At 54.9% G+C, this 27588-nt stretch overlaps 1 protein-coding gene across 6 annotated transcripts in view; it reads right to left on the bottom strand.

Annotated features, from left to right (window-relative positions):
- Positions 1–10574: 10574 nt before the first annotated feature.
- PUF60 (poly(U) binding splicing factor 60) overlaps positions 10575–27588 on the bottom strand; it is a 29237-nt gene continuing 12223 nt past the window's right edge. For 3 of the 6 annotated variants that reach the window (XM_061554062.1, XM_061554064.1, XM_061554059.1), the window contains 5 exons: positions 25231–25453; positions 23255–23454; positions 15031–15307; positions 13124–13554; positions 10575–12241 (listed from right to left, as the gene is read on the bottom strand). In XM_061554062.1, coding sequence (XP_061410046.1) covers positions 11942–12241; positions 13124–13554; positions 15031–15307; positions 23255–23454; positions 25231–25453 — 1431 coding nt within the window. In that variant the 3' untranslated portion in view covers positions 10575–11941. The remainder of the gene's footprint in view (positions 12242–13123; positions 13555–15030; positions 15308–23254; positions 23455–25230; positions 25454–27588) is intronic. The other 3 variants (XM_061554065.1, XM_061554061.1, XM_061554063.1) reach the window with 1 other exon arrangement.

Here is a 27588-nt window from a genome sequence, read left to right as displayed (position 1 = left end):
ACGGACGAGTTCCATAATCATCATCGAACTAAACTATACTCAACTATGTTTCCTTTATTTGACCAGGTATGGCCCACTGAGCTACAGTATTATACTCTTTTTCACAAGCGACCTGGCCACAAACGATAGCTCAACGAAGTAGCTTATCATCCACGTGGACATTGATAGCAGCCAAATACTCTAAACGCGTGACGTCGTTTCTAAATGTGGAAGGGAACAACCTAAGTACTCAGAGACAAATCCACGCGACCACGGGGAGAGAGAGAGAGAGAGACACGCACACTGCAAGTATACAGCAGCAGGCGTCGTCAGAGTCGCAATCGAACTCACGACCTCCTGTAGACCAGGCGAGGTAGTTAACATCTCCTAGCCACCGTGATCATAATAGCAGAAAGACGCAGACTCCAAATATATAGCAGCAGCAGGCACCGTCAGGGTCACGGGGTCGAACCCACGACCTCCTGCGTGCCAGGCGAGGTAGTTAACATCTCCTCGCCATCGTGGCTTAGCTGTGAAGGCGGGAGACCCCGCCCACTCGTTACGAGGCTCTGTACGTGTTAATTGTCTGTTATCTCCGTGCGTTAATTGGCTAATGCCTACTTGGTTATCAGCGGGAGCGAAGCCGGCTCCAAACGTGATCATTATCATCACCATCATCATCACACGCTGCTGATCTCTCTCTGCTCCCACGTCACGTCACATAACCACCTCTCTTTCTCTCACACACAAAGACAAAGATCCCCCGGATAGACATTTAACAGACCGTTGGGGAAAGTGGTGTTCGCGAACACCTATGACGTCCGCGACTGCACACGAGGGGGTGGGTGGCCAACACCACGCCCGGCCGCCTTTGTCTCCCCAGCGTTGATGTTCACACACACTGCACAAGTCGACCTACCGAAGAGGGTAGGCCTGGGACCGGTTCATGTATTCGCCGTCACTGTTATTGGCCGTGAGCGCGATTCGAACTCCGGGTCTCGCCGGGATCGTAGCGCAGTGCGCTAACCACTACGCCCACCGCTCCTCGTATCTGACACCACCACGCGTGCGCTGTGTGGAGGAGACCCGTGGTGACAGCAGCAGCAATGCCCCAGAGAGCGCGAGGCGCTTTAACAAGAACCCAGCGCCTGGCGGTGACAAGTGACAGCATCAGATGCCGCCATGACCCCCCCCCCCTTCCTCAGCTCTCCCCCACCGCCCCGCCCCTCGCTCACCAACACCATTGTCGGGGATTTCACCACGGTGCTTGTGCCAGGCTAGGTGCATTTTCAGGCCGTCACGTGACGTGTCAAAGGCACTCGCTGATGGCAGGAGGTCACGGGACTGACCCAGATGCCATGGGTTGACTGACTGGGATGACTGGCTGATGCATCACCTGTGCCACCGCGCTGCGTTTAACCGCCCAGCGCTCCGCTCGTTGTTGTGAGCGTCGCTCCTCCGCCCTCCGTTGTTGATGGAGGGCGACTGCCTCCAACTGCCCAGTAGCGTCCTTCACGAGCCTCCTCCACAGAGGCCGACCTTGACACCGCTGGTACCGGTCATCGGCAAGTCCACTCAGCTCCACATCCTCCTGTACCGCATCAATCAGCTCCATCTCTTATCTAGGCTGTGCCACTCACCCACCCACACACTCACCCATCAGCTCCATCTCTTCTCTAGGCCGTGACACTCACCCACCACACACTCACCCATCAGCTCCATCTCCTCTCTAGGTTGTGTCGCGCCCGTTTGGCCCCATATTTCCGCACCCCCATCTCGCCTCCGATGCCTCTGCGCTCAATTAATCGATGTACTGCACGGTCCAGTTGACGGCGTTGATGGGTGTGCGGTGGTGATCGCTACGGATTTGATGGATTATGATTGTGATGGTGAGAGGGATGTGATTGGAGGGAAGTGATGAGAGGCGAGTGATGGGAGGGGATGTATTGTGAGCGGAGTGATAGGAGAGGATGGGAGGGGATGTGATGGGAGGGGATGTGATGGGATGTGATGGGAGGGGATGTGATGGGAGGGTATGTGATGGGAGGAGATGTGATGGGAGGGTATGTGATGTAAGCGGAGTGATGAGAGGGCATGTGTTGGGATGTGATGGGAGGTGCGATGGGGGGAGCAGTGCTCGTTGAAAGATGTTGGCTTCAAACGCGCGAGGCGATGCTTGGGGTCACGGGGAGTTGGGGTCATCAAATGCCACGGCCCAGCGCCGCGCCACAACTTCAAACCACGCCTGGACAGTGGTTGAAGGTGGTGGTGGTTGTGGTTGTTATGGCGACGATCGTTGTGGTGGTGGTGGTGGGGAGAAATGGGACGAGGTAATGCGCTGAGTGTTAAGCATAACCCCTGACCCTCGCCCGGACCACGATCCAATCCCAAACATTAACCCGTGAAATTGACCCCAAAGCCTAACAATGACCCTCACTCCAAACCCACGGCTGAACCCGACCCTTGACTCGAACCTTCACCCACTAACCCTGCCTCGCCATCCTCCTCCTCAATGCTGATCGCCGCCTCTAAACCCTGAACCCTGACCCCTACCACGCGGTGTGGGCATCGCTGCTGAAATTCCTCCTCGCGAACGACAAACTCCGATTGGCACGGCTAGCTCTGTACGATGCGACAGGGAAAGTTCAACATACAGAGACAGACAAGACAACAGTAAAAACGATGAGCCGCCCCAGGGGGGCCGGAGAGGGGGGCCGGGGGGCGGGGTGGGGGGGGATAGGCAAAGGGACCCCCCCCCCCTGCCCGGCCCCGCCCGTGGCGCTGCTAATTAAATCGCGAGAGCAGCCGTGTCGGTAATTGGGTCTCACGGGACGGGGTGAAGGTCAGGTCGGGTTGGGGGCGGGAGGGGCATTCCATACCCCTCACCCCCCCTCTCACCCCCACCCCCACCCCCCACTCCCCACCGCCACCGCCACGGGAGCACCACATCCGGGAGTCAAACCCCGCTGGTTTGGATGCACAGCCCCCCCCCCCTCCCCCCGCCTCACGCAGCGTTCCACAAACTCCCCACGCCTCGCGGACCCACACCGCCCACGCAGCCGGCGCTACAAACAATTCCCCGAGCTCTGCAATCCTCTATATATACATATGAAGATAGTTCGATCAATGCACCACGGTGTGTTTGTACTGCGAAGCACAAACATAGCCCCCGCCACACAGCAGGAGAAGGGAGGGGGTCTCAGGGAGTCCTCCTCCATGAGGCTGCGCCGTGATCATTAGCGGCCCAGACTCGCGGGTCTCGCCGTTTCCACGAGATTCACCACCTCCTCTCCCTCCCTCCCCTTCACAGACCCACCCGGCACCGTTGGGACCGCGAGGCTGGCTGCAGGTTCACCGTGCCAGCTCCGGACCCGTGCCCTCTGGGGAAACGCGGTGGACTGGTACCCATATCGCACAGGCAGGGCCCGCGCCAATTCAACCATCTGAGCATTAAACACGAGCATTGTTTGGTTCAAGGGAGGCTGACTTCTGCTGATCAGACAATGAATGTAAAAACCGATCCAGAGGTGTGCTCGCGTTGAACCGATGCTTCTGATGTTGTGCACTCTCAGAAGAGTAGTGCGGTTGTTGGAATATGTCGAGAAATACTTTTTGTTTTTGTTTTAATGTGGCAGAACAGATCTGTGTGAACGAGGAGTGACGTCCGCTGATTAATGTTGGGGTCCCGGTTTTGACGGAGTGGCCTCCGGGCTGGGTGGATTCCCACGGTAGCCGCTTCATATGAAGGGCCAGCAATCACCAACTGGTCCGTGTGGCCCCAGATAATTGGGACCACACTGTGGCCAGGTGTTCACTACCTCGCCTCGTATACAGCAGGTCGTGGGGACGATTACAACCATGACGCCTGCTGCTCTATATTTGGAGTTTGCGTGTCTCTCTGCCCGTGGTCGCGTGGATTTTTTTCTCCAGGTCCTCGGATTTTCCCTCCACATTTAGAATCAACTTCACGCTGCTATAAATATCCACGTGATAATCCACTTCGTTGAGCTATCATTTGTGGCCAGGTCGCTTCTGAAAAAGAGCTACAGATCTCAGTGGGCCTTACCTGGTAGAATACACATGTAGTTGTTTTTTAGTGGTAAGCGTTGAGCGTTTGGCGATTGTCAGATGAGCATAACAGGAGTGCCACGTGACCCCGTGTGCGTGACGGACTGCCCTCTGGTGTAGAATCACATCATGAATCTGGAGCTACACAGCTCACTGAGCCTTACCTGGTAAACAAATAAAAGTGTGTCTAGTTTATAGCTTTAGTGTAGTTTGCTGTGAGCCGTGCAGACGTGACGGGGTTAACGTGGGGAGAGACAAGCGGCCATGGCAACTCGCGGTTTATTTGGGGAGGGGGGGGGGGAGTGGGGTGGGGGGGTTAATATCACGGTCGTGTTTTTGTTTTACAGCTCTGCTGTCCAATAAAACATGTTGGGCTTCAATCCGATTTACCTTGCAGGTCTACACCCCCCCCCCCCCCCCCGTTCCGCATTATTCCATTCAGGAGATAGAGATCATTCCATTCAGCGGGGGTTTAATTTCATTTCAGCCGGGTCTCTGGCTACACAATCGCCCATCCGGTAAAACAAAACACATCGCCTGTCCATGGCGGGGCACACCACGTCGAGTAGAGCGCTCTCTGCCATGGCCCTGGCTGTGGCTGCTTGAGTCGCGTGCAACAACATTTTCTCTCATCTTTCTCCTCTCTCTCCTCTCTCTCTCTCGTCTGTCCCTCGCCGCACCCATTTTGTCTTAACCCGCTCCCAGCCAGACATCTGCACCCGTCCACCGCACTGCAGGATGCACTTGCTTACAAAGCAACGAAGACAAAGGTTTCCCGTATAGCCGCAGCAGACTGTTGGGGAGACTGCTGTTTGCGAGCAATTATTATCACCGCCGGATCGGCACACGACGGCGGTGCTTTCACAGCACAACGCTTGCTCGGAATTTTGTATTGTTTATACACAGCACCAAGGTACTGATTTGAGGCCGAGTCCACCTAGGGGAAGCCCAGGACCGGTTCAAACATTAGCCACTCGTACCGGTCGTTAGCGGTAATCGAACGCGGGTCGCCGGGTTCGTAGCGCAGTGCGCTTAACCATTGCGCCACCGCTCCCCACTTACATTACGAACACCCCCCACCCACCCACCCCGCCCCTCCTCCACCCCCCCCCCCCTCTCCGCACGTGGCCACAGCCGCATTGAGGATGCGCGCGGCGCGGAACGGATCGCTCATTGCAATTCTGCGCACATTGCCGGAAACACCGCACACGATGACGGGGGGGGGGGGGGGGGGGTGCAGGATGCAATGCCATGAAGAAGGGGCCCATTGCCCGAAACGTCGCCTGTGACATTAACGACATTTTTGTTGTAGTTTTTTATTTTAACGCCACTGTTATGAAACACTGCATTGATTTGTGTCAGTTGTGCACCGTTGCAAATGCCGTGCGTTGTCGAATCATCTCAGATGTGGTGGGGATCCTGCGTGCGGATGGGAGCGCGGTGGTGGGGGGTGGGGCGGTGGGGGGGGGATCGGGAGGGGGGCGGTGGGGGGATGTGGAGGCTGGGGGTGTAGGAGGAGGGGATGGGGAACCCCCTTCGATATTAATAATGAAGCATCCACCGGGGGCGCTCCATCACTCACGGATATGGGAGGGGAGAGGGGGGAGGATGGGGGAGGGGCAGATTCAATGTAAACCCTCGATTTTTTTTTCGCTGACCGTGAAGAAACGAATTATGGGACAAAAAATAAATGATAATTTAGGGACTGCGTTGGTAGTTCTATTATATAGACACATGCACTATAAACTGCACGCAAGAATGAACAAAAAACGAGGTCACATTCGTCGCTAACACTGCTTTGAAATAAAAAAACGGCTGACGTTTTGGTTATCGGCTCCTTTTGCAGGATATCAGTGGCAAGGCCACGTGTTACGCTTTAGTCGTATCTACACGCACACGTGTATCTACACGCACACGTCTATAGATACACGCACACGTGTATAGATACACGCACACGTGTATCTACACGCACACGTGTATCTACACGTATGCGTGCACAACTGGCCGAGGGATTTCCCGCCATCGCCATGCGAGGATAGTCGAGGGGGTTATTGGACCATATGCTTTGGGTCTTTCGGTAAAGTCACGCAGATAGGTTCAAAGAAAATAACCGAAAGACCCACAGAATATGAATTTCTGCAGTCGCGAAAGCTTCAAGTCACGATGTATTTGACGATACTTCACCAGGCCGGTGAGTGCGGGTTGGTGGAGGCGGGGGAAGGAGCCCCACGAACAGTCCAAAAGACGGAGGAGGAGGGAGCGGTCGCAGCCCGACAGCGAGACGACGCTACCAACAATTTCCCCAGGTCTGCGGTCCTCGTATGTTGAGATGTTTTCAGCCAAATAATGCGCATGCGCGCAAGGGGGTCTATCTCTTACGAGCCTTTTCGGGTCCGAGTGGCTGGCTCGCCATGGGGTTCGATGGATCGGAGCTCTCTATGGATCTTACGATCGAAACGTCATCGTTTATCTGTTATTTTCTTTGAACCCATCTACGTGACTTTACCGAAAGACCCACAGAATAAACTCTCTATGCATCTCCATGCATCTCTACGCTTTAAAAAGAAACGTTTTCGTCGTTTTCCATGCAAATTGCATCTCTCACAACCACCCAGGAACCACACAGACGCAGTTGGCAGGGAGGCGCCAGGTGGAGCCAGCGCTACTAATTTCCCAAGCTCTCCACTCCTCTATATATTAAGATGCTTTCATTCAATGACTGTTTGCGCGATGTGTGTTCACCACGATAACAAGCAATCGCGACCCAGGCAAGAGCTCTGCTTCGCTTGTGATATCATCGGCGTCTGAAACGCAATTTGGCTGCTATACATTTCCTCACCTGGTGTGCGGGAGGTCGTGGGTTCGATCCCGACCCTGCTGTATATTTGTAGTTTCCGTGTTTCTCTCTCTCCTTGTCCCCCTGGTTTCCTCCTCCACATTTAGAATCAACACGCGTTTCGAGTATTTGACTGCTATACATTTCAATCGGATAAACACATTTCGTTGAGCCATCATTTGTGGCCAAATTGCTTCTTAAAAGAAGCTATACAGCTTAGTCGGCCTTACCTGCTAAAACTAAAACAAGTCGACAGTGTTATTTTAAAGTGGAACGACAAAACAGGTGTCCAGGAATAGTGAGGCGTTGGGTTGAGTGCGTCAGACGGGGCAGTGGCACTGGTGGTGGCGGTGGTGGCTACGCTGCGGCTGCTGCTACTGTTGCACGTGGCTGCCTGCTACCCATCCCTGTGCACGCAGCAGCAGCGAGGGTTGGTGATCACCGCACAGACGTTGCTGTGAAACTCACTTCATACCACGTGGGTGGGCGCTGAGAAGGAGCCCGTACCCTGGCTCGCCCAGAAGGCGGTACTGCAATGTGCGGACTAATCTCCATCAGTTCCATCTGCGTGGGGTCGAGTGAGGCCTCCCTCGTGCGGGTGATCTCTGGGTTTCCTCTCACTTGATGGCACACGATCATTTTTGGGCGGCTGTGATTTTATTTACAATGTGATTTACAATCTGGTTCTTTCGGTAAAGTCACATGACTTTACGAAAAAAAACTGAGTATGGATTCCTGCAGTCACGAAAGCTTCAAATCAAGATACAATGTGATTTTTTTATAAATAAAAAATAAGCGGACGAACATAAATTGTGTATGACCGTGGCGTCCACATAGACTTGGAATTGGCAAGTGCACACACATTACATTTAGTACAACGTTTGGCGATAGCGTCATATATTCCCCAGTGTTGATAAGGCGTCTCCTACCACGGACCATGACTTAGCATGCGGACAGAGTTCGCGCTGGAGAGCAGTCGCTCACGTTGTAATCGTCACTTTATATTGGGTGGCCCTCTTTAGCTCACCACCAATCCTGGCGTAGTGTACAATGGAATATTTACAACAAAAATAACCCTCGGCACATTCGTCAACAGCAGCGTGCGGGTGGCCTTAAAAGGAAAAAAAAACATGGAATAGGCGACGATTCAGGTATTGGGCCCCTCCTCCTTTAGAGCACATGGAAAAGGGCCATTGCCCGAAACGTCTTTTAAAGCCATGTTGAATGTTGATTTGTTAACTGTGCGTTTGCATCGCTGCCATCGCAAGCAGCAGCATCAAGAGATGATGTGTTACTCGTGGGTTTTACCACAACGCGTTAGATACAAACGCGTTTACAGCTGGCGCGGACACGATGGCCACGTGTATTCTATGGGGTGGGGAAGTAATTTGAGCCTGGTATTAAACAAGGGGGCGCTTAGGCCGTCATCGTGACGGACGGCTGGGGGGGGGGGAAGGGAGGTCAATAATAACGGAGGATAACCGACTGAGTGGAGGTCGACCAATATTCATTTTATAAGAGGCAGGTGGTGGTAGGAAAACAGATTTGGAGCCGTGGTCTCATCGCAAGCTCCCGAGGTCTGCAAACCACAACTGCGAGAGGCCCTGGAGCTCACCGAGTGATCGGCGAGCGGACAGCGACGGTGGGCGGCAGACGCCCGCCCGCCACCATCTTCCCAGCCTCCGCGCGCCGACACGAGGGGGGGGGGGCAGTGCGCGCATCTCCTTGTAAAGCCTCTCTGGCTGAGCGGCCAATGCCGGCGAGGCGTACATTACCCTGCTTTGACACATGGGCCGTAAACATGGGGACGAGCGGCAATGAAACCAGCGCTACGAGAGCCAAGGAGCGTTTGCGACGACACGCGCAGGACACGTCCGCGCTCCCAATTACGCCGGGCCAGGAAGAAGAGCGCGTGGATTATATAACGCGCGCACGAGACATCAGTGACTGCGTGTGTGGCTGATGGTGTTGTACAGCAAGTGGGTGTGTGTGTGTTAAAAAAAATCAGTGCAAGTATTTTTTTTGTTACATCGAGGGACAGATGTGACAGGAAGCGAATCGCATGCTTATTTATTCTTTTGTGAACACTCGAGCGGGCTCGGACGGAACACGTCCCTAGATGGGACGGTGGGCTGCCGATTGATTGAGACAAAGCGACAGTCGGCAACCAGGGGAGGAAGAGGCGTTTGGAAAGATCGGGGGGTGGAGGTGGGGGATGGGTGGGGGTGATTGCCCCTTTCTTTCTAGCACATTTGCGAGCGATCGGGAGAGCTTTGATGGAAATTTGCAAGGACGTCCAGGCTCCAGTGTGGATGTTTTCTTGGAGGATACGAGTGGCAGCAGCAGCAGTCTTGAGAGCTGAGGGATCATCATTAGCAGCAGCAGACCGAGGCATTTGGTGGTCACATGGGCCAAGTGGGAGGGCGTTCGCCCACTTGTTGACGAGCTTTGCGGCTCGACTCTGGAAGGCCGCCCCCGGTTATTACCGCAACGCGTACGGAACCGTAAATGACACCGCAGGCCTCTCGTTTCGCAGCGGCGGACGTTAAAGATCCCGTGACGTCATCTTCACGGCCCCCCGCCCCTACGGACGGTCCCGCTGCGTCGAGTTCGAATTCTCGCGGAGTTTGTTCCCCTCCAACGTCAATCGGCGTATCGCGCCGCGTGACGTCATTCCAAACGAGGTCATTCCCGCGTTCGGGCGTCACGGCAAGAATTTGCCTAATCACCTGGAAACGACTCAAGTGGGATTACACACAGCAGCAGCAGCAGCATCGTCCCTCCACCCCCGACCGTGAAGCTACCGCGGAATTGTTTTCTGAGAAACACAGCGGTGCGTGCGCCCTACCTTGGTGGCGGCACCAAGCCCGGTGCTTTTCACTAAATTTCAGGGGGAGCTGTGGGGGGGCCGCTGCACATTTGAAACCATTGGTTTCGACGGCACGACGATGGGAGGGCGTTTTCATTATTTGTGCACTGTCAGGGGGCCGCACTAAAGGCCACCAAGGGGGACCGCCAGTGGCCCGCGGGCCTTGCAATGAACACTGCACGCTACACAAAAGAAAAGCAAACGTGTCCGAGGAATGATTGTAATGCGTAATGTCGCACAACGCCGCCCCCTACCCTCCCCCCCCCCGAGATTCGTTCCAGAAGTCGGACGGCAACAATGAAAATAATTTATGCTCCGTATGCCTTTGAAAGCTGGCGCTTCCCAACGCGCGAGCACACGGCAGCCACGACTATGCGCAGCCCCCCTCCCGACGTTTGCGCACGGGAATCTTTCGATTCAGCCGCAAACGAAAACTCGGGGGGGGGGGGGGGGGAATTAATACGATAAACTATTTTTATTTTAGCAGGTAAAGCCCACTGAGCTATGTAGCTCTTTTTAAGAAGCTACCTGGCCACAAATGATAGCTCGACGAAGTGGCTTATCGAGTGGAAATTTATTGCCGCGGGACGTTGATTCTAAATGTGGTGGGAAAAACCGGAGGACCCGCAGAAAAATCCACGCGACCACAGGGAGACGCCAACTCCAAATATACAGCAGGCATCAGGGTTATGTTTGAACCCACGACCTCCTGTACACCAGCCGGGGTATAGTTAACTCCCCACCGAGCTCGGTAGGCCTTTAAAACACACACGCACAGATGTTGTTGTTGCCATGCACAAGGTAACAGCAGCCGTAACAACGTTTCTTTTCCCCCTGTTTATTTGAAACTGTATGAACAAAAAACGCGGTGATGTCACGCACAACAATGCATTCGTCAGGCCCATTCTGGAATGAAGGAGGACAGTCAACTCGCTGCAAACCCAAGGACTACATCGTGCGGACACGCGGTATAAACACACGCTCAACCCGCACGGCACGTCGCAACGGCAACGGTAGCAACAGCGCGCGCGTACTCACTCACACACCCACGCGGGCCAACTCGCACACACCCCCCGTACTGATTGACACACCCGCATACTGACTCACACACCCGCGTACTCACTCACACCCGCGTACTCGCTCAACCCCGCGTGGGCCAACTTTCACACACCCCCGTACTGACTCGCACACCCGCGCGTACTCACTCACACCCGTGTACTCACTCACTCACACCCGCGTACTCACTCACTCCGCAAAGTCGAATTCGCGCGGGCGCCCGGTTACACCCGCGTACTAGCTCACACTCCACGTATTAGCTCACACTCCACGTACTCACATTAGTGTGCGCACACGCTCACGCGCCCGCGTACCCGCCGGCGCCCGTGGTGCTGCCTCCATGCGGCCACCTCGTGGGCAGCAGTGGCACGGGATGCAGTGATGGGGGGTCAGGGAAGTGTGGGCTACGCTCATCTTGCCCCCCACACTCCCCCCCTCAACCTCACTCCTGCCTCCCACCGCCCAGAGAACGAGCCGTGGAAAAACACGACCTCGACTTGCCACGGCAAAGCCTCGAGGGCAGAGCCACCACCCAGAGGCTCCACGGTAGAGCCACGGCATCGAGCCGCCCGGGAAGGGAGCGTTGCCCACACGGAGCAAACAAAAGCAACGAGCATTTACAAGCAACGGGGAGGAAGGCGGTTCCCTACAAAAATACAAGAGGGGTCTCTGGGGGTGGACAAGGGTGGAGGAGAGAGAGGGGGGGGGGGGAGGAGGCAGTGGCTCAATCCACGACAATGAGGAGGGAGGACCAAGCGGCCGGATGAGTGTGGACGCTCACGGCCCCCGCGCGTTGCTGCGTGGCGCACGCGGGGACACAACGCCGACTTGCGTCTGCGTTGGGTTAGCGGGAACCCCGTGGCCACCACGAGGGGTGCTACGTAACGCACCACACTGCTCCGAGGGTAACCGGATTCTCCCATTCTCAAATTGAATCGTGGAAGCTGCCGTGGGAGAAGGGGGGGGGGGGTAATCGGGTGGGGGGTACGGGTGGCGAGGACCCCGAACCGTTTACAGGCCTCACCGCGTCAAGCCACCCTCACTCACCACCCACAAACCCCCCCCCCCCACGCCCTCACTCTCCCCTCCCACTTCTCCCCCCCACCGGCACCCTCCCTCCCCCCACCCCCCGCTCACGCCGAGAGGTCGCTGGTGTTGAACCGCTCCTGCTCGTAGATCTCGGCCGACACCTTGCGCCCGCCGAACCAGCGGCCGTTGAGGGCCTGGATGGCGCGCTCGCTCTCCGCCGTCTCCGAGAACTCGACGAAGATCTTGACGATGACGTCGGCGTCGTCCTCCTCGCCCTGGCGCTCCTGGTAGATGACGACGCGGCTCACGGCGCCGTACTTGCCGCATTCCTCCGTCACCTCGCCCTCCAGGTCGTCGTCGATGTCCTCGGGCCCGACCATGTTGCGCAGGACCATGACGCGCGACTGCACACGCGAGGGAAAAACGACGCGCGAGTGAGTCACGACGGCTGCCACTCGCTCCGGCCGCTGTGGTATGTGCGTGTCAGGAACACTCTTCCTTCCGATATTAGGAAGCCAACAATTGAAAACCCATTTCTTTAGAACTACTTTTTGCGTGTCGGTTGTTTGTCCTACCACCGCACGTCCGATTATCACGGTTCGGCTACGCACGGTGCCAAAGGAATTCAAACATACACGACACACTACAATACTACTATACACTACACTACTATTCCCTACACTATACACTACACTGCTATACACTAAACTACTATACACTACACCGCTATACCAAGTTGAAAACGAATTTGTTCAGAACTGCTTTTCGCATGTTAGTTATTTATTCTTCCCCCCCACCTCTGATTAGCACGGTTGGCTACGTACGGTGCGAAAGAAGTTCAACATGCAGCTCGGGGTATGGCACAAACGATCACCGTCAGTTCCACGCGAGCCGAAACGGGGTGAGGGGGTGGTCCACCAACTCCCCCCGCCCCCACCGTGCACGCAGCATTGTGCGACGGAGCTGTGGCTTTGTGTCTCAGTCGCTGCCACGCGTGTGTGCGTTTGCGCGTGTGAGATATGGCCGTTCTGTAGTGGGGAGCGGCAGGGCAGCGGTTAACGCGCCGCGCTACGAACCCGGCGACCTGAGTTCGATTCCAGCTCACAGCCAACACCAGTGACGATAATCTGAACGGGTCCTGGCCTTTCCCTAGGCAGACTAATCCTCACACGAGTACTTGGTGCGCTGTGTAAACATCGCCACTGGGGAGACCAAGGCGGTCGGGTGTGGCGCTAGCTCCCCACCCCCTCAACATACTACATCACGCACGCGCACCCCACACGCACCTCCTGCTTGCGCAGCAGCTTCTGCATGACCATGTGGCGTGCGCTGCTGCCCGAGATGGTCATGTGCTCCTGCTCGCTCAGCGTCTCCGTCTTTTCGGGAGCTGCCTCTTTCCCGTCGCCCGCGGCCGCGGCGGCCGCAGCAGCGGCGGCGGCGCCTCCCTCCTTGCGCGTCGCCGCAGCGGCCGCCGCCGCCGCCAGTCCGGCCATGCCGCCCATGTTCATCATGCCCAGGCCAGGCCCGCCCATGCCCGCGAGCCCGCCCATGTTCATGCCCAGGTTGCCCATGTTGATGCCGCCCATGTTGATGGCGCCGCGGGGCATGTCGCCCGAGCCGCCGGCGCCCGGCGGAGGAGTGGACAGCACGGGGTTGACCAGCCCCACCTGCGGGATGCCCATCCCTAGCTGCATCTGCGGCCTCAGAGGGGTCACTCCTGGGCGGGGTTAGAGGACGTTCAGCAGGTTAACGACACCGTTCACGGGTAACTACGCCGAGCTGTTAACTCCCTCGCCTGGTATGCGGGAGATCGGAGGTTCCATCCCGAACCTGATGCCTGCTGTGGATTTTTCACTGGGTCCTCCGGTTGTTCCCTCCACATTTAGAATCAACAGTCACGCGTTTAGAGTATTTGGTTACTATACATTTCCACGTGATAAGCCAGTTCGTTGAGCTATCGTTTGTGGCCAGGTTGCATCTCAAGAAGAGCAATATAGCTCAGTGGGCCTTACCTGGTAATATAAGAAGAGTTTAGTTTTCGTTTAGTTTAATATCCCCGCTCTTTATTTTAACCACCATCATCTTACGTACAGTTTTATCCCGATTGTAAAGCGAGCGGGCTTGGGCGAGACACGTCAGCAGCGACGACGGGTGGTAGTCGAGGAAAAGGACGCCGTGATTGACCGACGTTTTGGGCAATGACCCTCCTTCACAGGAAGCCGTCACATAGCGGCCAATCGGGGCCTTTGTTAGTCAACGCATAATTCATTCGGATTTAAAGATCGTAAGACTTTGGGAGCAGTAATTTGTTGTTGTTTTGCTGCCAAGCCCAAGCTTGCATTTACTGTTGAAAAATCGGAAGGAATTTATGTACGAGTGCAATTTGCACTCCGACTCTACATGTCATTTAATATTTTTTCGTGACCTGCTTTACCATTTCTCTATTTTGCACTTCCATCACTTTATTGTTGTCTTATTTGTTGTTGCAAATTGCGGACCCTCCCCTGTTGGACAGCTCGTAGGATTCTTCCGAGTTTAAAACAAGATATCGATTCTGATTGAGCTGGGATCCGATCGAGACCGCTTTTACAACGCTCGTTTAAATATTGCGGCGATTTCAACCGGCGGTGTTCAGAAACGGCGCGTATCGTTGCGTTATTGAAGCTTTGGTTCGGTACTCGAAAAATAAATTGGGCTCTTCCTACTGTGCAGGCTTCTCACTAGTTCTATGACATCCACTTCTACGGGCCATTCTCAAACCAAGGGTTTCCGCATGGTTTATTCCGCCTCTCGATGCCAATAGCACAATTTAGATACAATTTGGGGGAAAAGATTTAAGTAATTAAAATGGCAAATCTATGCAGCATTAAAAGGATAATCGTTATGCTGGAGATGGCGTTAGTGGTCGTGGTGGTGATCGTGGTGCTGGTGATCGTGGTTGTGATTGTGCCGGCGAATGGTGGTGATGATTGTACTGGTGATGGAAGTGTTGATCGTGGTGATTATGGTGGCGGTGATCATGGCGATTAAGCTGGAGATCGTGGTGGTTATCAAACTGGTGATCGCGATGATCGTGGTGGTGATCAGGGTGATGATCGCGGTGGTGATCACGCTGGTGAAGGGTAGTGGCGATCATGGTGGTGATGATGGTGGTGGTGATCGCGCTGGTCACAGTAGAACATTGGCGCCTAACCTGTAATGAGCCCTGGCGCCTGCGCCGCCATCACGGCCTGCGGGAGGTTTCCCAGCGGCTGCGCGAGCCCCAGCGCGGCGGCAGCTGGCGACACCAGCCCCTGCGCGAGGCTCTGCGCCGTCACGGCCGGCGTCATGAGGCCCTGCGCGATGCTCTGGGCCGTCACGGCAGGCGGAACCAGCCCCTGCGCCAGCCCCTGTGCCAGGCCCTGTGCCGCCGCCAGGGCGGCAGCCGCCGGGTTCGAGAGGGCGCCGTACGCCGCGCCGGCTACCGCCTCCTGCGAGCGACACAAGCGACACGCACGCACGGCACGAACGTTACATCAAGGCGCCGGCGAGACAGCCGACCGTGGCAGCTGCCGAGTGTGCGACGGAGTCGAGGGCGCGATGTGGATTTCACGTGGCGTCTGTGCGTGACCGAAAACCGTGGATTTATTAATATTATTGAGAGAGACTATAAGACCGTTGTAGATAGAGAAATAAAGGTTCTCGAGCTTGAATTTGGAATAGAGGGAGTGGACAGCACGGATGGCTGCGCCGGGGGGGGGGGGGGAGGGCGTTCCAGACGAGAGATGCAGAAGATGAGAATGACCGACTCGCACTGAGTGAAGAGTGAAGGCTGATGGAAAGCCTTGGATGCTGGAGCGGAGGAGTGCGTGGGAGGGGAGTAGAGTGTAGAGTGAGATGAGAGGGGAGAGGTAGGAGAGCACGTAGAAGGGAGCAGAGCGAGATGAGAGGTAATAACAATTTATATAGCGCCCTGCCATGCAAATTCAGGCATCAAATCAGGTTGAGAATCGATGATTTACAATTCTGGTTAATTATATGCAAATGACAATGTACACGTCCGAAACAAAAAAAAACAAGGCAATGTAACTGTCATGATTCAAGCTTACATTGCAAATTATTGCATCAATGCAAGATTAGCCCAACATTTGCATACAATTCGCATTAATCATAAGCAACTCTCACATAATCCGAACGCTGCAATGGATTTTTCCCCGCCGGATCGATGCACCCCCATTACATCACATCACACGCCTCGAATCGGCCAACGCGGCCACCCTCTTGAAAGAGAGCCTTGATACTCGGCAGGATAAATAAACTCCACGGAGGTGGGGGGAAGGGGTGGGTGGGGCCGGGAGGGACCCAACGGCCGTCTGCCGTAACAATGCGGCGTGGTCCGGACTGCGGCACGGCTCCCCGCGCCATTATCTTGAGGAACGCTGACGCCAGCAGTGTCGCGGACGACTGCGGAGACGCCAGCAGTGTCGCGGAGGACTGCGGAGACGCCAGCGTGTAACCAAAGAGGTGGTCGGGGAGCCGCAGGCAACGGCACCACCGCCCTTCAGCAGCGGCGCTCAAGAACAAACGTGAGCGACGCTCGCCGAACGTCGCCCGCGCTATGTACACACGTGGAAAGTCACGGCCGACCACTCGTACGCGCCAGACAAAGAGCGGCACCCCCCCCCTACCGGAGCAGCACAAGAGAACACGCCGACGCACAAACTTCGGAGAATAAAATCCACGTCCTCTGGCGTCATCGTGAAGGGGTCAGAGGCCTTGACGAGGTCAAAAACAAGACAGATGTATACTGCCCACACATCCGCTACTGCTGCTGTGAGCGTGCATCTATGAGGGCCAACACAGCACAGGAGGGGGCTAGCTCCATCTTGTCTCTGCAGTGCTGACATTCTCATGCACCGCACCAGGTACTCGCTTAGGCCAAGGACCGGTTCAGATATCTGTTGGTTGTGAGCCAGGAATCTAACTCTGGCCGCCAGGTTCGTGGCGCAGCGGCACAAGCCGCTGCCCCGCCGCTCCCCACACCCAAACACAGACGCACACTAGCCTAGTCACACATGCCCGCCTGGACCTCACACGCCCACACTGCCTAGAGGAATGCCACAACAACACCTCCACGTGTCGGATTTATGCAGCACAAAGCCTATCTGGTGTAAACATGCCAGAAATACTAAGCGTCTGTAAATAAATGTGCGTGCGAGATAATCGTGATAATAAACATCGTGCATGCGACGGCACATCGATTCCTCAACTAAAATGTATTCCTAGGCTGGCAATACGCGCATCAAACCGCGCGCGTGCCAGAATCGATGGAGTGTTTGTTTTTCAAAAAATTAGAAATGCGAGCGATATTCCTCACACTTGGGCGTAGCGGATCGAACAAAACTCAATAAACGAGATAGGGAGGAGGGAGCCGATTCTTGAACCGCAGACAAATTATTTGTCGATGCTGCTGCTGGTGCTTCTGCCGTTAGCCGTGGTGCACAAAACACATGAAATGCTGAATTATAAAATTAAGCAAGTTCGTCAACAACACCTCTACGTGGCCTTAATATGAAAAACTAAACAGGTGACGTTTTTGGCAATGGCACCTAAAATCATGTATATGCTCTGAAGAAGGGCCACTGCCTGAAACATCGTACATCATATAGATGTTTTTCTTTTAAAGGCGCACACACAGTGACACTGACGAGGGTGCCGCGAGCGTTCTGATTCTCGAGTCGTGACAATTGGACGCATTTCAACTTGAAAGGGCCCCCCCCCCCCACCAGCTTCCCGCTCGCCCCCCCTACTCGCTCCCCCCCCACCCCACCTGCGCGCAGGGGTGGAATGCGCACACACACATCGTGTTTTATGGGTAGGCAGGGCGTGGGTGTTTTGACAATCCGTGGAATTTTTTTTTTCATACCACCACCACCCCGCTCCAGCGCTGCAAAATCCAACCAATCACAACACGAGGGGGGGGGGCTTGCCGCTGTGTGGGAGGGAACGTGGCACTGCACGCGGCTTCTTGGGCGGCGGTGACATAAAGAGACGGGAGATTTGCGTTGCGCCGCGTTGGTGGCAGGAGGAGGAGGAGCAGAGTGAAGGAGCCCGCTCGTTAATCTCGCCGCCGCCGCTGCCGCAGTGGCTGTCCCACCACATTGTTAACGAGCGTGCTAATAAGTTATCATTATTCCCCGGGACGGCTCATCAAATTAAGGGGGGGGGGGGCGGTGGCGGGTTTTAGCCGGGAAGAAGAACGGGGCGAGACCCGGTCACGGTTGCCACGTCAGCAACCGCGGCAACCCCTGAAGTGGCATCGCGCATCCCTCCACAGCAACCCCCGCCCTCAGCCGCCCACACCTTGCGCCGCTCCTCACCGCGACGCACGCGGCAGGACCACCCTGGCCCCGTTTGTTTACAGGAATTAAATTGAAACCCTCTCCCACACCTCCGATGCCGCCGCCGCCTCCACTGCCGCCCGAGATGTTTCTGTCCGCCGAGTGGACGCGGATTAGGGAGGTGCAAATGTAACGCGCAGAGTGAGCCGCAGGGACCTCTGTGGCAGGAGCGGTTCGGAGCCATCGTTGAGCCCGCCGCCGTCATCCCCTCTGCACCCCCCCCAACCTCCAAGGCTGCTCCGTGCGTCTCCAACAGCGGCCATCATGACAAAAGATTCCCCATAGTCTTTGAGGGGCGAGAGCTGTTGTCTCCCCAGTGGCGATGTTAACACAGCGCACCAGGTACTCATGTCAGGATTAATCGGGCCTAGGGGAAGCCCAAGACCCGTTCAGATTATCGTCACTGGTGTTGGCTGTGAACTGGAATCAAACTCGGGTTGCCGGGTTCGTAGCGCGGCGCGTTAACCGCTGCCCTGCCGCTCCCCACTACAGAACGGCCATTTCTCACATGCGCAAACGCACACACGCGTGGCAGCGACTGAGACACAAAGCCACAGCTCCGTCGCACAATGCTGCGAGCACGGTGGGGACGGGGAGAGTTGGTGGACCCCCCCCTCACCCTGTCTCGGCCCGCGTGGAACTGACGGTGATCGTTGGTGCAATGCACCGAGCTGCATATTGAAGTTCTTTCGCACCGTATGTAGCCAACCGTGCTACTCAGTGCGGGAGCTATCTGGGACTCCCCCAATCCTGTCCATAGGTCCAAGAGCAAGCCGGCTGTGTTTGCTTGTACGCCGTACTCCGTGACAATGCTTTCCACTGAGGGACTTTATGTTCATATAAACTGGCTCTCATTATCACCAGCAGCAACAACCATCAATCCACTGCTGGATGAAGGCCTCCCCAAGCTGACCGCTACCGCCGCCACCATCTCCTCTGCGGGCCACCCTCTCGGACACATTACATTCCTCGGCTCTCATCTAGGATCAATGGAAGGTCCGAGTGATAGCGGAGCTGTTGAACCTCTCTGCACCTCCCACGTGCACTTTGCAGCGAGTAGCAATAATCTACTGCCCTTTGTCAATCCACTGCTGGATGAAGGTCCCCCTCACCGCCCCCACACAGTGTCGGCGTTTGTTTGACCGTACTTCACCGCACATGGGACAGATGCCCCCCCTCCCCGTATTGCAGGTGCAGTGCTCCGACAAGGCCTCTGCGTGTTGGGCGCTCTATAAAAAACCAACAATTACTGTTATTGCTATTATGTAAAGGGCATGAAGGTGGGTGCTCTCGCTGGTGCTGGTAGGGACTGTGTGGGGTAAAAGGGGTGGGGGGGGCGGCCGGGGGGGGGGTCTCCCCCCCCCCCCCAGGGTAACAGTCTGTCCACACGCCCGACCTTGAGTGGAGGGGGTGGGGGGCCGCCGCAGAGCATGACGGATGACGGATGGCCACGGGGGTCGCTGGGTGAGATTACATCGATTGTTCCCGCGTGCGCATTAACGAGATCGCATTACTGGCCGGTGCGGACTGGCGTGGGGGGGCAGGCGCGGGAGGGAGAGAGATGGACAGTTGTGAGGTGGGGTGGGGGGCGTGATGGGAGGGGGGGGGCTGGCGCACCGTTATGCGTGCACACGGGGCGTGCACGCCAACGCTAACGAGCGATGTTGGCCATAGTGTCATTCAACCCCCACACCTCTGCCCCCCACGCCCCCCCCCGACCCCAACCCTTCCACAACGCACCTCCCCCCTCATAACGCACCTCCTGCCGATTCAATTAATTTTTTTACGATCCGTAGTCGTTATTTTCAGAGGATCGATCATCCGCTCGCTCGTCTTGTTTCCACACGGGCTGTTAAATGACAACCGATGGACAACAAAAAATCCAGAAACCGTTTACAGAGCAAGTTTACCGGTTCGTAGAACCGTGAACCGATCGTAGCAGAACGTTGGTAATGAGAGCACAGATTGGCCCGGCGCGAACCCACAAAACGCCAAAAGCCGCCGCGCGGTTCATTTCCCTGCGTTCCTTAATTAAAAACTTAATTATTTTGCTGGAGGGCGTTTCTATACGTATGTGGCAAACCCATAACTGGTTTTAGTTAAAGCTATGTACCCGTAACCGCTAATTTTTTTACCGCACCTTTCACATTCACTTCTCTCTTTCCCGCTCAGCCGTCCTCACCGACGTCTCATTTGTACGAATTTTTCTCACCCCACTAACCTACATGTAACATTGGGCGTATCGTACCGTGTGGGTATAATTTGCATAAATCATTAATCAACCGTTACACGGGCGGGTGAACGTATCACGCGGGAGGGAGGACGAGAGGATAAAACGCCGCTCCGTTTCGCTCGCTCGCCGCTCACCGCTGCTCAGTCCGAGGTCACTGCGGCAGCAAAAAAAAAAATTTCCACTGGCGTGTCGGCAGAACGAACGAAAAACAAAACGGACGGACAGCCAATTTGACTGCGCGGCAAGCGTGGCCAAGCACCGTCTCGGCTCCAGCAACGGGCGTCTGTCAACGCTGGCGGCTAGGAGAGAGCGGGGGAGACCAGGGGGGGGCCCAGGTGGCGGAGCGGGCGACACAGAACCCATGCGTGCGCCTCAACGCTGCGTGAATTAAAGATGAACGCGTCATGGCGGATGTGCTGGTGACTGGACTCTTTGGCTAGCGCTCAGTGCCGTTGTGCGCAGACAGCCGTCACCCGCACCTCCGCACAGCGCTAGCGGCACAACGATGGCCGCTATACAAGACTAGTGTCACTGCACGCAGACCCACACCTGCACACGTGAGTGCACACCCGTACATACATACCACGCAACCCTGATGTCACTCACTCCACACAGACCAACCCCGCTGTGCACACTCACAGCCACTTCACGATATCAGTGTCACACTTACTCATATGAAGCACACACAACTCTTGCGTCACTACACAATGACACCCACTACGCAATGCCGGCGCGTGTATATGCTCGTATGAACCGCACAACCCGATCGCTATAAAGACAAAGAACTCCCGTACAGCTATAGCAGACTGTGGGGGAAAGTGCTGTTAGCGAGTAGCATCGATGAAGGCTGGAATGGTACGCGAGGGGGTGGCCTGCACCACACCCGGCCGCCATTGTCTCCCCAATGATGATGTTTACACACCGCACCACGTACTCATTTCAGATTGAGTTGACCTATGGGAGGCCCAGGACCGGTTCAGATATTCGTTCCTGGTGTTGGCCATGAGCGGTAATTGAACTCGGGTCGTCTGGTTTGTAGCTTCACATGCTAACCCCTATGGTACCGCTCCACGCTATCACTATACACACACACTCCTACCCGCTGCTCAACACACAAACCCACACCAGCACTTAGCACACACAAGGTGACATCATTATTATCATCACACATTTTATGCATGGGTGGTTTACCAATGGAAGCATTAACCCGATTCACTCCTGCTTAGCTGCTGAGATCTGATGAGATCTCGGGTGCATTCCAGGTGATACGGTCACAGGCAGTCCCTGCATGATACCAGGTAAGGCCCACTGAGCGAGGTAGCTCTCTTTCAGAAGCGACCTGGCCACAAATGATCGCTCAGCGAAGTGGGCTTATCACGTGGAAATGTATAGCAGCCAAATACTCGAAACGCGTGATGTTGATCTTAAAGGTGGAGGGAAAAAAACGACGCATATATCAAATGAAACATATACACATGACTTATTTTTAGCCACGTCTGTCTGTGTCGGCAGCCCAGGAAATAATTTCCACAGCTTGGCGGCACAGCACATCCAGATATAACTGGCCAACGTGCAAACCTACTCCAGTAGACTCTGAGTAGACCACGGCATAATAATGAGAAATAAAACCACTCGTATACCCTGCCCGTACTAACAACGTGCACGTGACCAACACAACTCTCTCCGCACTCAGAAGGAATAACCAACACCGCTGTCCATCCTCGTCATTACAGCACCGTGCGTGGCTTTAAAAGGGGGGAAAAAAATCGGTGTTTTGGTGAAGTACATTAAAGTACGTGCCATATAGAAGGGCCACTGCCAAACCCATCACATATTTACAGGCAGATCTCGCTTGGCGCGATCCCGTAGAACGGCGATTCGTTATAGCTTCTATTTGTCCTGGAGAATATTTCTTTTACTCAAGAAAATGAAATGAAAACATCTAGAAAGCTCTTTCGAGCGAGTGAGAACAGGCAGCAGCAGCAGCGGCGTGTTAACGTACCCCCCACCCACACCGTCGTTCACTCAGCCAATGAGAGCCACGCACGCTCTGATCCATGGGAAGTTCAACAAATTCTGCCACTTTGTTGGCAAAATTTCAAAATCATTCTACCCCCTTCCCCAGGGTGTCGTCATATTGATTTGAAGTATCTAGTTTTGAAAATGATGTCTTATTTAAGGAAGAATGGAGTCGATGCAGTGACGCATACGCGAAAATGAATGCACCCTTCACAATCATCTTGGCTTGGATTATAGAGATATGTCCAACAGTGTGGCATTTAATGAGCAGTTCTCCTCTATCAAGTCAGAGGTCCAAGTAATCTCCTGTTATTCTACTGGGCAATGAGACATTTGTACTCATCTCCTGTTTATAGCACTGCAGAGAAAATGGTGGAAATTCCACATTCCTATTGCGGGGGCGAGAATATGCATCGCACAACCTAAGTTGACACAAAAGTGATACAAACTCTAGTGATTCTGCACGGAGGGCTTAGTCAAACTCCACCACCGACCAACCTCCAACTTCCCCCCACGAACCAGGATTTGAATTCTGAGACCTTCCGATTGCGAGCCGCTCACTCTGCCGCCGAGCCAGCCGGCCGGGCCCCACACTTGTGAACCCGACAGGACCTGGGAGCGCCGTACCGGGCAGCCCCTCCGCACAGCGTCACGGAGGCCGACGCAGATATAACGCCGCTCCACCGATTCGGCGCGTCGAGACCTTAGCTGCCAAAACCGGGAGGCAGTTACGAGCGCACCGCCCCTCTCGAACATAACCGCCCTCCCCCCCTCCACCTCCTTACCTGCGCGGTAATCTTGGCAGTGGCGGCGGCGGCGGCGACCGCGGCTGCCGGGGGAAGCCCTCCCGCGGCCGACATGGCGGCCATGGAGGCGAGGGCGTTGGGCGGAGTAACGGCACGGCCCACGCGCAGGTACTGGCCTCCCAGGTCGAACAGGTTCATGGAGGCCACGGCATCCTGGGCCGACTGATAGCGCTCGTATTCTGTGGCGGTGACGGCACCAACACGGTGGGGGGGGGGGGGGGGAGAGGCGCAACATAAACGGTGAGGGGCAGGGGTCAAGGCAAGGAGGGCAGGGGCAAGGCAAAGGGTAGTTGAAGGTACGGAGTAAAATTTCCAGCAGGATCAGGGCAACAGAGCGAGGCGCGTCAAAGTGCATGGCTCTGCTGGGTAAATGAGTAAAATAAGCAGGGTGTTCCCTAAATTTACTTTCCTATTTTGAACATAGATTAAAACAAAACCCTAATAGATGTACAAAAGAGTGCTTGGCGTCGTTGTGTAAACCTGAGTTTGTATCGACGCAGTTTTCTTCCGGTTGGCACTCCTCGGCCAGTAACCCCGAAAAAACGAAGCGGCGACCGTGCAAGAGAAGGCTCGATGCGTTGCGTGGCTCTCTACAATACCAACAACCGCCATTCGCCACCAAATGACGGTGACGTCACCACGGCACCTGTGCCAGGCCAGGTGCACTTTGCGGCCATCACGAGAAGTGTCGAAGGTTCGCTGCAAATAAAGACTCTCAGAGCTGGGCTCTTACACAGGAAAGCTCCTTCCTCTTCTGTCATCCGCCGTTTGAAATATGCAACAGCCTACAACTGTATTGTTAACGCTGTGGGCCATTCCACGGCATCCGGGGATGTGGTAGCTGAGTGGAGGTACCAGAGTACGCGTGTTGTGTAGGGTCGTCGTCGGTGGTATGCATTCGATGGTTAGTACCATACTGGTTTGTGTATGACTACTAAGTTATGTTTCTCATTTCGGCGCGGAGGGGGGGGGTTGATCCTGAAATCTCAAGGTTTTATGAACAGGGCCTTGCATGAATAATTATGATGAAAAAAAAGCAATTATATTTCCTCCGGTGATATGAGTTTATTAATGTCAGTTCTCATTTTCTTGAAAGAAAATTATAGGTTTTTATCATAAACATCGATAGGCCAAAACACCCACGTAAATAAATATCAATAAAATGTCAATTTTTTGGGGTCTCAAAGGAGGGATGGGGGGGGGGCGATGATACCCATTGGGCCCCACTCATCAGACGTGCCACCGGCTCGGCGAGTAGCCTCTACTGCAGTGATGGGATGCTTCTTCCCCCAAGTGGTCAGCCCCAGCAGGAAAAAATTATTGCCGTACTCAGCTCTCGCTCACCACCCTCACCACACCGACACCCCCACAAACCGCTCGTGCCAACACTCGGCGGCTCGCATCCATCTCCTGTCAGCTCCACCCTCACCACAGCTCCATCACCCAGGGGAGGGCCGGTAGGGGAACGAGCCACACCCACTCATCACCTCTAATTAATTACCGCTATTATTTATACACAAAGGCCTCCATGAGCCTCGATTCTTTGCTGTGAGGATTACTTATGTATTGGACCGATCCTGGCTAGAACACCGGACATGTGATGCAGAGGTCGGCGCCAGCAGCTGGAACGATGGGGGCCAAGATGTCTTAAAATACGTGGAGTGATACAGGAACGCAGTGGCATGGTCTCAGTTCATGTCCTGCCGTCTCACTGCGTGTGCATCATAGCACGTCGTATCTCGCCAAACTTTATCGTTACATTTTTTTTGGGGAAAATGTTTTGCTTAACGTGGCACTTTTCAGGAACGCATCCACCGCGTTAAATGAAGACTTATCGTGTCTACATACATATGGTCGACTGCAGAGAAACGTTTCCTAATTTTTTGTTACTCGCGCAGATCAGCAACACCAACAGCCGCTCCCCCCTGCCCCCGCTCCCCCTCCGAAACACTCACCGATGAAGCCGTACCCCTTGTGCTTGCCCAGCACGGGATCACGCGCCAACGTGCACATGGTGATCTTGCCAAACGCCTCAAACACGCTCTTGATGTCGTCGTCCGACAGGTCGGGGTGCACGGAGGCCACGTAGATGCGGTTGTGCGTCTTGGCCTCCTCCGCCAGCTGGTCGATGATAGGCTGTGCCTGCCCGATATTGCTGGGCCGCCCCACCTGACCGGCCCGCGCACAGGGGACTCCGGTCAGCGCGGTGCGCGGTCAAGGCCGTGGCACATCCGGTGGCGGCGTGTCCCAACCGCTCGTTGCAGACGGTTTCGTGGTTCGGTTCCGGAAGGCCGCCCTGTTTAATACTGCGGGTGCATTTGCCGTTAAAACACTGCGGTGCAGTCCGCTTCGCTCAGTGCATTCTAGAGATCCCCCTGACGTCAAGTAGGCCCACTGTGTGCCGGCATCATGGTCCTAATTAAAAAAAAATCCGCTGTTAATTATTTCTACAGGGTTTACGCACCTAACAACGTCGCCACCCTACTGTAAAAGTTCTGCAGACTGTGTACCGAACGTCGATTCAAATTGATGCCGGGGTGCGATTTTGTCTCCGCCGCGTCTCTCACGTGGTCAGCGGCTGGCGGCACAGAGCGTGGCCGGAGTGAGGGGGCTGTTGCGTGCCAAGGGGCAGGACCCTCCCACACTCGCTCCACTGGCTCACAGACTGCCACCCCCCCCACCGTCCCTTTTACATGACGTCGGGCGAGCGCGCACCCATCGCCTGAGCTGGCTACGCTTTTAATTTTTGATGAAATTTTTATTTTGCTGAACTACGGTCGGACATAAAAACTAACCGGTCACTTAAGCGTATTTACCGTCAATATGGATTGAGCGTCAACCTGCATTCACGCATTCACTGTATCACCACCATTCACTCGCACGCTGCTTTATACACACACACGCACGAGGCTGATCCTAGTATGAGCTTTACCACGGCAACGGTGACTGATAAAGCCATCCACACTTACGCCGGGGCGTCTCAAGAGAGCTTGTACAACCGGCAAAGCGACCTGAATAATCTCGTCTCAACAGGTTAGAAAAGGGCACCCCCAGCGGTTGCTGTCCCTGTGGCACCACAAGTTGACTCGCCACCTGACCGGAGAGCGGGCGTTCGCCTGCCAGCCGTGTCGGAGGGATGGGGGGGGGAGCAATGATTGCAAGGACATTTTTCAAAGTTGGCAATTTTGGAACGTGACGCCGGGATGCAAATGCCTCACTACTCGTTACGAATGACGTCACGGGCTCTTTCAAGTCCACGGAGTAAAGCAGACGAAGTGTCGTATTTTTTCATGCCGTTAACACGGCAGCAGCGAGAAACACACGACCGTTGGGGTCACGGTCCTAGTATAGGCTTCAGAGTTAATGTTTGGCTTACTTTGCAGCCCGGCCTTAAACGTACTTAATCATGTGATTGATTTAGTTCAATGATATTTAAATCTAGCATCTCTAGACAGCCTCCAATTCATTAATTCATTCACAAAATGCATACTTATTGTGAACACACACACACAGATGCATGCACACTACCTGCTCACGTCCGCAGATCTGCTTAGAAAAAGTACCTGGTTTTAAGGGCACGGGGACGCTTCAAACTGTGTTTCCTTCTCAGTGTCATTTAAAAGAACAAAAAAACAAATCAAACACTGAGGCAGCAACCAAGACTCGAGTTCATGTCGCGACGTGTGAATCTGTACAACCGATTATCCGAACCCCTGGAGGCAGTCAGCTACGGTTCGGATAATCGGAAACTTGAAATGTCAGGATTCTAAGCACCAACGCCAATTTATCTTGTGTCAGGTCAAAGGGGGCAGCAAATGTGAAGTTTACCAAATACAAATTTGGCTTTTTACAAATTTCGATCAAATTACTCTGGACGATGTGGGTTCGGATAATGGGGTTTTTTTTCGGTATTAGCCTTTTGAAATGCTGCTGGCATTGAAGACGTCTTTTGGTCTCGCCAGCACACCCACAGCTCCTGCACCTCTCTCCTGTCTCCATCTCAAACGGGAACGTCCCGTCGCCCATTCCCTTCGGCGGCATCGCCGAGCCACCTCGCTTCTCCATGCCGAGCGAGCGAGCGACCGCTGGCGATGCCGACGCTCCGGCACCACACATCGGCCCTGCTCCAGCTTCGCGGAGGTGACTGCTGCGCTCCACCCCCTCTCTCTCATGGCTTTAAGATGAAGGGGGTGGGCAATGCGTCATCAGTACCACTCCTCCGCTTTATATATACATACACAAAGATCCCGCATATAGCTTTAACATACTGTTGCGGGAAGTGCTGCTAGCGAGCACACGAGGGGGTGGGTGGG

The sequence above is a fragment of the Lethenteron reissneri genome, chromosome 19 (assembly GCF_015708825.2).
Source record: "Lethenteron reissneri isolate LAM-NWPU_2019-01 chromosome 19, ASM1570882v1, whole genome shotgun sequence".
NCBI lineage: Eukaryota > Metazoa > Chordata > Hyperoartia > Petromyzontiformes > Petromyzontidae > Lethenteron > Lethenteron reissneri.
This window is presented reverse-complemented; position numbering and strand designations above follow the sequence as displayed.